Source organism: Elephantulus edwardii, unplaced genomic scaffold (assembly GCF_000299155.1).
Source record: "Elephantulus edwardii isolate Elephantulus edwardi_28Jun2011 unplaced genomic scaffold, EleEdw1.0 scaffold00102, whole genome shotgun sequence".
Lineage (NCBI taxonomy): Eukaryota > Metazoa > Chordata > Mammalia > Macroscelidea > Macroscelididae > Elephantulus > Elephantulus edwardii.
Genome location: NW_006399852.1, coordinates 6,605,550 through 6,620,517, shown reverse-complemented (window position 1 = coordinate 6,620,517; position 14,968 = coordinate 6,605,550). Strand labels below are relative to the sequence as shown.

At 43.6% G+C, this 14,968-nt stretch overlaps 1 protein-coding gene and 1 pseudogene across 1 annotated transcript in view; one reads left to right on the top strand and one right to left on the bottom strand.

The window, feature by feature from the left end:
- The window catches only part of EPM2A (epilepsy, progressive myoclonus type 2A, Lafora disease (laforin)), a 183,027-nt gene that overhangs the window by 6,058 nt on the left and 162,001 nt on the right, over positions 1-14,968 (bottom strand). Inside the window, exon 5 of the mRNA XM_006891678.1 lies at positions 10,599-10,840. Coding sequence (XP_006891740.1) covers positions 10,599-10,840 — 242 coding nt within the window. The remainder of the gene's footprint in view (positions 1-10,598; positions 10,841-14,968) is intronic.
- On the top strand, positions 11,711-13,823 carry LOC102855109 (annotated as a pseudogene).

Here is a 14,968-nt window from a genome sequence, read left to right as displayed (position 1 = left end):
ACACACACACACACACACACACACACACACACATATTCCTGAACCGTCTAAGTCAGCTTCCCAGCTTAACACACACTTCCTTGCCTGAGCTCAGCCCCAGTGGTCTCCTCCTTCCTACTTAAGAATGGTCCAAGAGCTATTTAAATAATACGAAGATTAATGACACAAACCAAGAGGCTCTGGTCGTGAGACAAGTAGCTCAAGACAAGTAGCACTGGTCCTGAGTGCCCACTTATCACAGCCTTCTCCTAGCCAGCATTTGTGCTTATTTTGATGTCCAGTGACCACAAATTATCCTTTCTCCTGCCAAGTCCTGTACTGAGAACTCTGTGTAACAGTTTATTTTACAACTATGAAGCTGATTATTATTATTATTACCTCCACTGTAGGATCTCTTGTGGCCTAGTGGTAAGGAGCTGCACTGCTAACCCAAAGGCACATGGTTCTAATCCACCAGCTGCTCTGTTGGGAGAAAGATGAGCAATTTCCTCCGATGTGATTCACTGCCTCTGAAAACCTGCTGGAGGGTCAGCTATGGGTCACTTCTGAATCAGCAGTATATAACAACAACCATGTCCAATTTATACATGAGTAAACAGGTATAGAAATTTGCTTGAGGTTATTTCATAGGTTACCTCTCAAAACCAATGGGACTGGCTTTAGAACTCTGGTCTCACCACTTGACCATTGTCCTTCCCTAACCTCCCTGATAATGGGACTTTCTGGGCCCAACCCAATCAGATGGGGTCCCCAGGCAAATCTGCCTGCCACCATATCCATCATGATGCAGCTCTTACCCAACTGGCAGAGTAACGATTTGCCTGGGGTTTAGCACGTCCATCCTTGCCCTCATTTATTTCAGGGTTGCTGAGCCAACCCTATCCCACCAGAAAACCAAAAAAGAATCTCTGGGTCAAGGCTCACCCACACCCTTTGCGAAAAAGCCAGCATCAACTAGTGCTGAGATAGACAGATGATAGATAGATAGATAGATAGATAGATGATGATGATAGATAGATAGATAGATAGATAGGTAGATAGATAGATAGATAGGATGATGATAATGAAGAAGAAGAAGAAGAAAGATTAGAGAGAAATGGAGAGTGAGTTACCATTATCTCTATCTCTACCTGGAGCTCTGGTGGCCCAGTGGTAAGAACTTGTGCTGCAATCTTGAATTCATGGGGTTTGAATCTACCTGCCACTCCATGGCAGAAGGATGGGCGATCTCATCCCATGCAAGTAACTAACTGCCTCTGAAAATCTACAGCAGCATCAGCTACGAGTCAGTTCTGACTCAATGATACTCAACAGCAACATCATATAATTTATATCTATCTATCTATCTATCTATCTATCTATCTATCTATATCTCTCTATCTCAATCTCTATATCTCTATCTCATCTCTATCTCTATCTCTGTCTCTATCTCTATCTCTATATCTATCTATACCTATATCTATCTATCTATCTATCTATCTATATATCTATCTATCTATATATCTATCTCAGAATCAGTGAGACTGGCTCAGGATAGGGCAGGCTTTAGACTCAGGTTGCTAAGTTGCAAGTGATTTGATGGCACATAACAACAACACAAATAAACATATATATATGTGTGTGTATGTATGTATATGTATATGTATATACATATACACACACACACACACACACACACACACATACAGAAGTTAATTTGACAAAATTCCTATTATTCAGTACCTATTTTATTGGAGGCATTACTGTTGTTGTTATTGTTATGAGCCATCCTGTTGCACCAACTCCTTGCTGACCCTCCAGCAGACTTTCAGAAGGAGTCACTAACATGAGAGGAGCTTACCCATCTTTCTTCCACAAGGATAAACAGCATGTAGATTCAAACCTCATGCCCTGAAGTTGCCCATGCAATGCCTCACTACTAGGCCACCAGAGCACCATTACTGTTGTTGTTGTTGTTGTTGTTACATGCTGTTGAGTATGACCCATGGTAACCTTATGAACACCAGATCTGAACCCTATCCTATCCTGTGCCATCCTCACACTTCCTGACACAATGGAGCCCGTTGCTGCATCACTGTGTCAAGAGAATCTTCCTCTTTCACTAACCCTCTAAGCATGATGACCCTCTCTGAGGAATAGATGTCATTCTCCAAGGAGCCCTCTGGCTTCTCTTTCTCCAAGACATATTAGACTATTCCTTGGAGCTCTATTAGTAGAAACCTATAATCTCGCCCTGGCACACGGCCCCTGCAGAACAGTCCAGTGTAGAAATGACTCACTCATTATCAAGTCAGAACCAGTGCAGCTGATCCTCCATTGGGTTTCTGAGGCTGTAAATCCGCATGTTCATCTATCTCCTTTGGAGATGCTGATGGAGTCAATCACCAGAGAGGGTGGACCATTGGGCTGGCAGTGCAACTTCTTACGGACTCACCAGAGCTGCTCTTTGGGATGATTACAAGTTGTCTGTAATACTAGGGATATTGTAGCTGATGTTAGATGGATCTTGGCAGAAAGCAGAGAGTACCAGAGGCATGTCTATCTGTGTTTCATTGACTATGCAAAGGTATTTGACTGTGTGGATCACAACAAACTATGGCTAACTCTGAGAAGAATGGGAATACCAGAACATTTTATTGTGTTTATGAGAAACCTATACATAGGGTCGCTACGAGTCGCAAGCGACTCGACAGCACATAACAACAACAACAACAACAACATACTTGGACCAGGAGACAATCGTCAGAACAAAGCAAGGAAACACTGCATGTCAAAATTGGGAAGGGTGTACACCAGGGATGTATTCTGTCTCCACACCTTTTCAATCTATATGCAGAACATATCATCCCAGAGACTGAGCTACATGAGAAGGAATGTGGCATCAGGATTGGAGGAAGATTCATTAACAATCTGAGCTGTGCAGATGACACTACCCTGTTTGCTGAAACTGAGGAAGACTTGAAGCACTTGCTGCGGAAGATCAAAGACTGCAGCCTTCAATATGGTTTGAAGCTCAACATCAAGAAGACAAAGATTCTCACAACTGGGCCAACTGGACAGCATCATGATAGATGGTGAAGAGATTGAGATTGTTAACACTTTTGGTTTGCTTGACTCTACAAACAACACTCTTGGACCAGCAACCAGGAAATCAAGAGACTAATTGCATTGGGGAAAGTTGGCTGTCAGATACTTCTTCAGAGTACTGAAGAACAACAATGTTAGTATGGAGACTAAGGTGCGCCATAGTCTTTGCAATTGCTTGCTATACATCAGAGAGTTGGACAATGACTAAGGATAATAGAAAGAGAATTGATGCCTTTGAGCTGTGGTGCAGGAGAAGAGTACTGAATATACCATGGACTGCCAGGAGAACAAACAAGTTCGTCCAGAGAGGCTGAAGCCAGCCTGCTCCTTGGAGGCAAAGATTCTTGCTGAGGAAGATCAAAGACTGCAGCCTTCACTATGGTTTGAAGCTCAACATCAAGAAGACATCAGACTCTGTCTGATATACTTTGGGCATGTTGCAAGGAAAGACCTGTCCTTGGAGAGGGACATCATGCTTGGAAAGGTGGAGGGATGGAGAAAGAGAGGGAGATCATTGATGAGATGGATTGATATAGTCACAGAGGTAATGAAGGTAGGTGTGTTGGAGACAATTACGTTGGCAAAGGATAGGGCAGGTTTCAGGGCTTTTTTACATAGAGTCGCAAGTGACTCAATGGCATATAACAACAACAACAGAGAAGGACATCATGCTTGGAAGTGTGGATGGACAGTGTAAAAAAAAATAACCCTGGATGAAATGGATCGAGACAGTAACTGGGGTAATAGGAGCAGGTGTGTCGAAGACAGTGAGAGTGACGGACAATAGGACAGGGTTCAAGGTTATTGTGAGTGGGGTCACTATGAGTCACAGGTGACTTGACAGCACATAACAGCAACAACAACAAATCATACAATGAGCAAATTGACTGCAAAAGATCACTTAATGTGTTAAAAAGCAAAGATTTCAATTTGAGAACGGAGGTGCACCTAATGTGAGCCATAGAGTGATGCCTTTGAATTGTGGCGACGGTGAAGGATACTGACTGTACCATGAGCTGCCAGAATGTCCTGTAGATGTGAAGAGAGTGAGGCTGCATCTCACTGACTTTGGACGTTATCAGGCGGGGCCAAGCCTGGAGAAGGATGCCACATTCCAAGTAGGCTGGAGAAACCACAACCAAAACCTCACTGCTGTCTGTCAAGTCAATTCCAGCTCCTAACAGTCCCATGTGGCAGAGCAGAGCTACCCCCAGATTTCCTGAGGCTTTAAATCTTTACAGAAGCAGAATGCCTCATCTTTCTTCCACAAAGTAGCCAGTGAATTCAAACCACAGACCTTTCAACTCACAGCCTAGAGCTTGATCCACTGACAGAGAGGGTCAGGGACAAAGAAGAAAACCCTACACAAAATAGACTGTCCCAGTGGCTGGAAGCAGAGCATCTGTTGTTGAGAACAGAGTAGGATCAGGCAGGGATTGATTCATTCCGCAGAGAAAGTCATTCTGAGTCTGACCCAGCAGCACAGCACAGCACCTGGCAACCCAACAAAGCATCCACGGAGGAGTCAAAGGTGGGGAGACGAGGGAACAGGCACAGAGCATTCGGCAGGGACTGTTGAGCAGCCTGTGGTATCAGAGGTGGGAAAAGGACAGAATAAAATGCAATAAAGATTCATTTTGCCTTAGGTTGACCCTGAAAGAAAAATCATGCACAGCCTAAGAGCTTTCAGACTTCCAACACACATACCTGCAGGAATCTTTCCTTCCTCACAACCGGAGAAGACATATGGTCGGATATATTATTCTTTTAGTTGAGGATTTTTTTTTAACCCTTAGAATTTAACATCATAAGCTTCAAACTCTGGTCTCCTCAAATAAAAACTTGAGCACCTAGGAATATGATGTAGATTCAGTATCTTAGAGTTGTACACAATGTTATGGTTTTCAAATCACTTTCCTATCCACCAGCTTAGTCCATCCTTTATAATCTGACAGGTGAGGATGGCAAAGCTTCATCTTTCACACTGTGGACATGGGACTTGGAAAGGGACATTACGCCTGGAAGGATAGAGAGTCAGAGAAAGAGAGGAGAAGCCTCATCAAGATGGATTGACACCCTGACCACAGCGATGGACTTAAGTGGGTCGGAGATGATGAGGATGGCACAGGATAGGACAGGGTTCAGATCTGTTGTTCATAGTGTTGCTATGCGTCATACTCAACGCGAGGCCACCTGACAACAATAACAGCCCCTATTTAGCAAATGCAGAAACTTGACCAAGCTCACATGGTTACTAAGCTAAATAACATGGTTACTAAGCTGGGACCCGGACACCAACCCTGGTGTCCCGGCTCCAAGGTCAGTGTCCTTCTGGGTTACCAGACTGAGCTCCACGTGATCAGGGAAAGGAGACGCCGTCAGCCAGGGACACAGGGCAGCCGAGGCCTTCGCGAAGCACATTAATCGTTTGGGAGGTAAGAAGAGATCATTTGTTATAAACAGCACTGCAGTGACAGAGGTCAAACCCCAATCTGAGTATTTTCTGTGTGAAGAAAAACTGCACTTTAATGAGCAGGGTTTTGAGGAGTTTTTCCCTCCCTCAGGTGTGCTAGTGAGCGGGAGAGAGAGTCTTTTTGTTTCTCAGGTGACAGTCGCAAATCAGAATTTTTTAAAAAATCTAAATAATCTCTCTGCATAGAACAAAGTGTACTAGAGGTAGGATCGATAGTACAATTGATTGTAACAGGTCTATGACAACCGGTGGTGACAGTCGAGCCTAACACACTGTCTCCTTCCTCAGGCTTTATCTGACAGCATTATGCTGCGGCTCAAAACACTTCCAGATGGATCTTTCTCCAGAGTTCTAAAAATACTCGGCTGCATTAACCTCTATGTTCATTGTGCTAATACTATGAGTCCCGAGACTCCTGAATGATTGTTAACCCTTTTTGCACCCTCCCAGGTGTCCAGAGCAGAACTCGGCCTTAATTGGTTTCCAAGTGGGGACCTTTGCTGGTTTCCAAGTGGGCGCCTTCTTTTCATTTGCTTTGCAAGGTGGTGTCAGCCTGGACGATGCTACACTTCTGAGCTGTTATGACTTGGTGACCTCAAAAAAATGTAGATAAATTACCGTGGGTGTCTGGGGATATAGTCTTTCCTCAGACCTCTGCATAGCCTTAAACAACTTACTAGTCATTAGGACCTTCCAGATAATCAGTGCATGGGAGCAAATGGGGCACCTTGCCTCACAGACTACTGCTATGGGAATCAAAGAAGCCAAACTTGAATTGTTCTCTGGAAGTGATGGTCTCTCTTGGTGAACACTCTGGTCTATTTTGAAACCAGAGAAACAAGCTGAACAAGGTGACTATGACCAGGTCTAGGTTCAGCCAATGCTCTTTTATGAAAACAATCTGTTTTTATTCTTCCTTTTATGTAAAAAAAAAAAAAGGCCAGTTGACCCAGTGACTTAAAAGTTTGTGGCTGATACAAAGTTTGTGGTTTGATCCAAAGTGTGTTCCACCAGTATCTATTTATACCAGAACTGCCAATGCAAAGGTGCAGGGTTCGAATCCACCAGCTGCTACACAGGAGAAGGATGGACAATCTCCTCCTTTGTGATTTGCTGCCTCGGAAAACTGGCTGGAGGATCAGCTATGGGTGAGTTCCAACTCAACAAGAAAGAAAAAGGCTTGAAGTCTAAATAAAGCTTCTTGGATTGAAGTTACAAAGAGAGGTAGGTAACCAGTAACCAAACTGTCAAAGACAATCCTTACCTTCAGGATTAAAAAGAAGTAGCTCATCTTTAACCTGTTCAAATGCAGACACCTGAAAGGATTTTAAATTAGCCAGGAGGCTTCATTCTGAACTCCTGTCATGACAATAATACCCAATCATATATCCCTTTTAAACAGTTCTCTCCGTCATCTGTTTCAATGCAGTATACATAATTTATCCAATCTTTGTCAGTCTCTCCCCAACCCGGATGTCAGTCCCACTTTACAACAGTGGCACTAGGCAATATTTGTCCTTTTGTGACTGACATATTTCACTCAGCATAATGTCCTCCAGACTCACCCATTTTGTATCATATTTCATGAGTTCCTTGTTTTTCAATGCAGCAGAGTATTCCATTGTGTGTATATATCAGAAGGAAGGCTGCATAGTGGAATGGACTTGGGGGGAGGGATTGCATAACAATGCAATAATTGTTCTTATACTTTTCAAGGAGGGGAGCTAATTGAGGGGTCCGGGAGAAAAGTGCTATAGTGAATGAATGGAAACCGTAAGTCTCTGTAAACTTTCATTAGAATTAATAATTAAAACAAATTAGCCAGGAGGGCCACTTGAGTGAGACCCTGTAGCCCTCTACAGGTGGGTGATGTCCAGATGCTTAATTTCTCTATAGCCCTTAAGGTCTTCAGGCCCTGCTCTGCCTCGAGACTTTTCATTTTGAGATCGTCAATCTCCCTTGTGCCTTTTTAACTCCAACTGGTGCTGAACATGAGTGGTTCAAGTATGTCGGTTTGTTGAATACTCGTGAAGAGTGTGGAGCAGATGGAGGGAGAAGCTTCATAGAAAAGAGTTTGGAGCAATGCTCAAGTCAGTTGCCTGCGCTGAAATCCAGGCCATGCCTCCTTCGAGTTAGTTATAAGACCTTGGGCAGATTGCTTACATTTTTTTTTTTCATTCTTATTTTACTCTTCTCACCCACCCACCCTTCCCATCGCTAAGAACTGTCCAAAATTATTTTTCTATGTAGAAAACTTTCTCTAGCTTTTCACAATAGTTAACTCATACAGTATCCGTCTTTTAATGACTGACTTATTTCACTCAGCACCATGTTCTCTGGATCCATCCACTTTTCCTGGTGTGTGGAGAATTCTTTATCACTTTGTGTCCCTCAAGTCTCTTCCTCTGCAAATTGAAGCTAACTATAACACCTCGAGCTTTGATAAGAGAATTAAATAAATAAGTGCATGTAAATTTCTCAGAAGAGCGTTTGACACATAATGTACATTTGATGAAAGAAGGAAAATGCTTCTTTTCCCCCAAAATAGCAGTTCAGGAAAACGCCCTCACAAGGCACTGGTTCTATAGCTCTCTTCTGCCCCCTGCTGGCTGCTATGCAGCACTACTTGTGTAACTTATTTTTCTGGTGTCTGCCACCTATCTCCTTTCCTTCCTTAAAAATACTCCAAAATCTATGTAAATGTACATGAAAATAAATAAAATTTCATAAAAATTTAAAAAATACTCTTCTTATCTGGCAATAAGAGAGATGCAAATCAAAACCACAATGAGGTACCATCTCCAGTAAGGGTGGTAACATTTAACAGGGCATCAAGTAATAGATGCTGGAGAGGATGTGGCAAGAAAGGAACTCTTACACATTGTTGGTGGGATTGTAAAGTGGTGCGACCATTCTGGAAGGCAGTTTGGCACCTTCTCAAAAAGCTGATTAGAAATTCCATATGACTCAGCTATCCCACTACTTGGAATATACCCTGAAAATATAAGAACTGAGGCACAAACTGAGATTTGTACACCAATGTTCATAGCAGCATTATTCACCATCGCAAAAACATGGAAACAGCCCAAATGTCCAACCACAAACGAACGGATTAAGAAATTATGGTACATTCACACAATGGAATACTATGCAGCACGCAGGATCAATAACTTTGTAAATTATTACCTAACTTGGGAGATACTGGAGAGCATTTTGCTGAGTGAGCTAACTCTATCCCACAAGGCTAAATTCTATATGAAACCATTAATGTAGAGTGAGTATAAGGATCCAGGAGGGGTGGGAGAGGCTGGAAGCAGAGGGATGTGGATGTGCATGGAAAAGAGGTAATTGATTATTGGGTTGTACAATTTGATGGGGGGGGGAAATTGAAAGAATTTGTTCAAATTTGTATTCGAATATTATAAATAAACTAGTAGAAAGAAAATAAAAAACCAAAAACCAATACAAAACAAAATACTTTTCTTCTGTCTTCTAAAGCTAAAAGTCCAGTCCTAAAGCCCATGGTTGGAGTTATACCATGAGGTTGGCTGTGCCCTGGCTTATTTCCGCCCCTAGCATGCCCTGGGGCTTTCCACCATAAGACACTCAGGTCAGCTCCAAGGTTCACCTCCTGTGTTCCTCTCCAGAGCTTGAAGCTCACCAGTTCACCCTGAGAGAGCACATTCCTGATCCTCTGCCAGACCATTCTTCTCTGTAGTGTAATTGGTTCTGAATTTGTCACACTGCCTCTTAGATCAAAACAATGCTTAGTCTCAAAGCCCGCCTGCCTCAATGCTGATAATTCTCTCTCCATAAAGGCATGGGGGCAGAAGAAAACATGCTGTCTTGTCTCACTAATTGCACTCTCACATTTGCTTCTCACCCTGACCATTACAGGAACCTAAATGCCACCCAAATAACACCCACTCATCTCTGTTCTGGCTCACCTCCAATCCATTCTCCTTACCACCATCAAGGTGCACGTTGGGAGAGGAAAAATGTAAGGTTGAGCTGGTATCAAGTTTGGGAAGATGTATGGAGCAGCTGGATTCGACAAAGGTACTTTGAGGAGCAAACTGTTGTGAGGCCTGACCACGTGGGATACTTAACTCAGGCAATAGGGAGGTCCTGGGCCCCTCCATGGAGGTGAGAAGCCAATTCCAGAAGGGAACGATAGGCTTCCTCTATTGTTCAGCTTCTCACCTTTCTCCATTGCTCCTCACAACGCCTGCCAAGGATTCCCTGCACATCTGTGACTTGGGCCCACTTCTCTGGGTCACCCTACACAGCATCCTGCCCTTGATTTCCCCGCCGTGGCCAAACATTCTGCCTCGAGTGCCTGCAACACTCTACGCCCTTCCCTGCAGCAGGACTGCGCTCTTTCTCACCACCTCACTCTTCTCCTGTTCACTTTTCAGATCTCAGTTCAAGCACTGCCTCCCTGTTAAATCTTTCCTAACTCCTTCTTCAGGTCGGATGGGCCTATATTTATTCTCATAGCAAGGATCCCTGGTGGTGGAAGGCATAACATGTTGGATTGCTAACTGAAAGATCAGATGTGTGAAAACCCTGGTGCTCCGTGGAGGATGGGAAATCTTCTCCTGTAAAGATTTATAGCCTTGAATCAGCATGAACTTGATGGCAGTGAGCTTGCCTTTTTTAATTATCGTAACCTTCTCTGAGCATCATTTTCATAAATATCTCCCCACCGTTTTAATGATGTTTGTCGTCATTCAGTTAATGGCAGTCCCATAGGATGGTTGTTCCACCACTGTTTGTATTCCCAGCTAGCAGCATAATGTCACACACACAGTAGATACACAATGAAGATTTGTTTAATGAGCAAACAAAATAAAGATAGTGTGTTAAGTGGAATCTCGGCTGAGGTGCCAAAAGGCATGCTTTAAATGGAATACTTTATATATTTAGACTATTTATACATAACTCATTCAATTATACAGAGGTAGATAAAGACAGACAAAAGACAGCAGGATGTTCTTTGAATATGAAACACACAGGGCATTTTTCTAACCCTTACCTTCCGTACTCATATCTGGCGTTGGCATCCAGATGTAGACCAAGCCTTCTTCCTTGTACAGTTTAATCATAGTGTCTGGACTCATGGGCTCTGGATAGCGGTTACAACCTGAGCAATTTTGTACAATATCCCACTCCGTCTGGAAATTCATTACAGCAGTAATCCCCAATTCATGCTTCAGTTTGATGGTTACATGTTCCAGTTGCCGAGGACAGCTGCCCAGCCAGATATTTGGTAGAATTCTAACAGGAACACAGGAAGTCAACCATTACTACTGTTAAGATTTGAAACATTTAGTATTAAAATTCATTTAACCCTTTTAACTGCAACACACAGAAAGGACACCTGTAAGAAAAAGAAGAACCAATTTTACTGTTTCAAGATAAAGAAGATTGTTTTTGCTATTTGGGGAAGAAACTAATAATTCCATTAAACTAGGTCAGACGACAGGCAACCCCAAATCTAGCACTGTGTTAAAAATAAACACACCAAGTTAGATTTATTCCATGAATGTGTGTAAAGTTCAACAAAACAAAACAAAACCAAACCAGCAACACATTTCAAATACTAACAAATTAAAGAGGAAAATTCAAAAGTAAGTCAGTAAGAGCCGCAAGATATTTGCTGAATGAAGTTCAATCGTCATCCCTGTATTTGAACGCTAAGTAAAAACTTCAAATAGTAGGAAACATTAAACATGCTGGAAACCAGAAATGACAGACAACATTTCTTTTAAATAACATAAAATGAATAATTCTTGCCACCAATAGCCAATATTACATTTCATCTAAAACTATAGGCAAAAGGAGGGGACAAAGGAGGGATAAAGTTAGCACTATTTTTATGTTTCTGTGCTCCAACATTTTTAAAGCTGAATATTTCTCCCCAAAAGTTTTTATTCTGGAGGTCTGGTTGAGAGTACAAGAGTTTGGATTTCTAGCTAGTTCCCAGGGAGCTCTGAAGGCTAAGTGGCAAGGAGTTATGTCCCAAAGGCATGTAGTTCAAATCTTCCAGCTGCTCCACGGACGAAAGATGAGCAGTCTCCTCCTCTTGTGACATTTACGACCTCTGAAAACCCTCTGGAGGGTCATCTGTGAGTTGATTCTGACTTGATGGCATACAAGCTCCCAGGTGATATGAAAGTTATTGGTTCAGGGGCCAAAACTCGAGAACAACTCTCTTGAGAAGCCATGACAGACACTAAGCAAACTAGTAAAAGTATTAAGATCGAGATCTCCAAGGGGAGCTCTGGTGGCCTAGTGGCAATGAACTGCAACTACAATCCCAGAGGCGCACAGTTCGAACCCACCAGATGGATGCTCTGCCGGGGAAGGAGGGACAATCTCCTCCTGTACCAGTCAGATCTGATTTGACGGTACACACACGCACAAAAAATAATAATAATAAAAAAATTTAAAAAAATTAAAAAAGATCGAGATCTCCAGATGAAAGGTTAATATAACAAACCCAAGCATTCTGCGGTTCCTCATCCTCCTCTCCAGTCTTGATCCACGCACCCAGCTGACCCTGCCAATCTCACCCACAACCTGCAGCAGCTGCAGCAGAAGCTTCTGGAACACGCCTCTGATCTCAAGCTGCACCACCTCTTTGACTCAGACAAGGAGCACTCCAACCTCTTCACCTTGACCCTCAACACCAACCACGGGCATGTTTTACTGGATTACTCCAAGAACCTGGTGACAGAGGATGTGATAAGGATGCCGGTAACCTGGCAAGTCCAGAGGCCTGGAGGCTGCCCAGGAGCACATGTTCAGTGGTGAGAAGATCAACTTCACTGAGGACCAAGCAGTGCTGTGTGTCCCTATGGAACTGGTTAAACTCACCCATCAAGGTGGACACCGAGGAGGTGATGCCCACCGTCAACAGGGTACCAGACAAGATGACGTCTTTCTGCCCGGCACGTCCCAAAGCAGTGACTGGACAGGGTACACAGGCAAGCCCATTGTGGATGTGATCAGCAGAGGCATCGGGGGCTCTGAGCTGGGACCCCTCATGGTGTCTGAAGCCTACAGGTGGTCCCAGGTCTAGTTTGTCTCCAACACAATGGGACCCACATTGCTAAAACCCTGGCCTCACTGAGCCCCTAGTTCTCCCTGTTAATAATTTAATTCAAGACCTTTATGACCCAGGAGAAGGACGATCTTCGCTGTGATCAGCCATCAGACTCTTCACTGTCCTACCTATGTTGTCGTTGTTGTTGTTGTTATGTGCCGTCGTTTGCGACTCATAGCGACCCTATGTACAACAGCCCTAAACCCCACTCTATCCTGTGCCAATCGCATTGCCTCTGACACACCCATCCCGATTACCCCAGTCACTGAATCAATCCACCTCATAGAGGGTCTTCCCCTCCTGCGCTGTCCCTCTACTCTACCCAGCATGATGTCCCTCTCCAAAGACCTGTCTCTCCTTGCAACATGTCCAGAGTATGTCAGATGAAGCCCCAGAATCTTTGCCTCCAAGGAGTAGCCTGGTTTAACCCTCTCTAGGAGGAATCTGTTTTCTTGGCAGTCCATGGTACATTCAATACTCTTCTCCAGCACCACAGCTCAAAGGCGTCAATTCTCCTTCTGTCCTCCCTAGTCATTGTCCAGCTTTCTGATGCATAACAAGTGATTGCAAAGACCATGGCCTGTATCAGGCGCACCTTCGTCTCCAGAGAGACACCGTTGCTCTTGAGTACTTTAGAGAGGTCCCTAACAGCAGACTTTCCCATAACAATACAGTTTTTTTATTTCCTGGCTGCTGGTGCCAAGAGTGTTGACTGTGGAGGCAAGCAAACTGAAGTTGTGAACAATCTCAATCTCTTCGCCATCCATCCTGATGCTACCAATTGGTCACTGTCCAGCTTTCTGATACATAACAAGTGATTGCAAAGACCATGGCCTGTATCAGGTGCACCTTCATCTCCAAAAAGACACTGTTGCTCTTGAGTACTTTACAGAGGTCCCTAACAGCAGACTTTCCCATCACAATACATTTTTTTTATACTTTAGTCAGCTGCTATCAGGAGTACACTGGATAGACCAGCATTTCTGTATTGCATCCCTGGAGAAAAATGGCCCTGTCCTGCTGGCTCTGCTGGGGATCTGGTACATCAAGAGCTTCAACTGTGAGACTCAGGCTATGCTGTCCTATGGCCAGTTCCTCTACTGCTTTGCTGCCTACTTCCAGCAAGATGGCATGGAACCCAGTGGGAAATAGGTTACCAAGTCCAGTGCCTGTGTGGATGACCAGACGGGCCCCAACTTGTAGCAGGAACCAGGGACCCATGAAACCATGCCTTCTACCAGCTTATCCAAGACACCAAGATGATACCTAGTGACTTCCTCATCCTGGTCCAGACCCAGGACTCTATTTAGAAGGATCTGTGTTCTTAGCACAGATAAACTGTCAACAACTTCTTCTTGCTTGGATCTACAATCAATATCATTGGTACCAGCAGTTAGGAAATCAGGAGACATATTGCACTAGAAAAGTCTGCAGTCAAAGGCCCCTCCAAATTATTAAGGAGCAATAATGTTAGTTTGAGGACCATGTATGAGCGTAAGATCTTCATTCAGGGAGTCACTGGGGCATCAACAGCTTCGGCCAGTGGGGAGGGGAGCTGACCAGCTGGCTAAGAAAATTGAACCTGAGCTTGAGGGCACCAACCCAGTGACCTCTCATGATTCTTCCATCAATGCCTGATCAACCTCATGCAGCAACAACAGCAAGCATGAGCCCAGAAGCCGAGAAACTCACGCTCAGCACCAACCCCATTGTGCCTGGTCCTTCTTGTCCTTACTGCCCCAGTCTGCACACCATGGTCCCACCTCACACAGCCCAGACACCTTTGAGGTTTGGGCTTGAACAGAAAGTCGCTCAAGGGAAGCTGTTCTAGATTCAATACATCCTCTCTCTCAGCATCCACCAGACCCTCTGTGTTGTCATTTATTGGAATGTTTCAATGCAACTGGTTTTTCAGACCTATGTTCACACTACTCTTGTCCCAGTTAGAAAAACAAAAATACCAAAAGGGAGAAGGGGGGATTCAAACCATTCTGTGATAAGATAGAAAAGGAATTGTACAAAGTTTTTCTCAAAAATTACAATACAATCACGACAGAAGTACAAAATGAAGTCTGCATAGTGGAGTGGACTTAGGGGGAGGGATTGTAAAACAATGAAAGAATTTTTCTTTTACTTTTGAAAGAGAAGAGTGAACTGGAAGGGGGGGAGATGGAGCAGGGGGAGGTTGGGTAGGGAGAAAAGTGCAACAGTGAATGAATGGAAATCAAAGGCTCTGTAAACTTTCATTAAAATTAATTTAAAAAGAAAAAGAAAAAAGTTTAATTTATTTGAAAGTA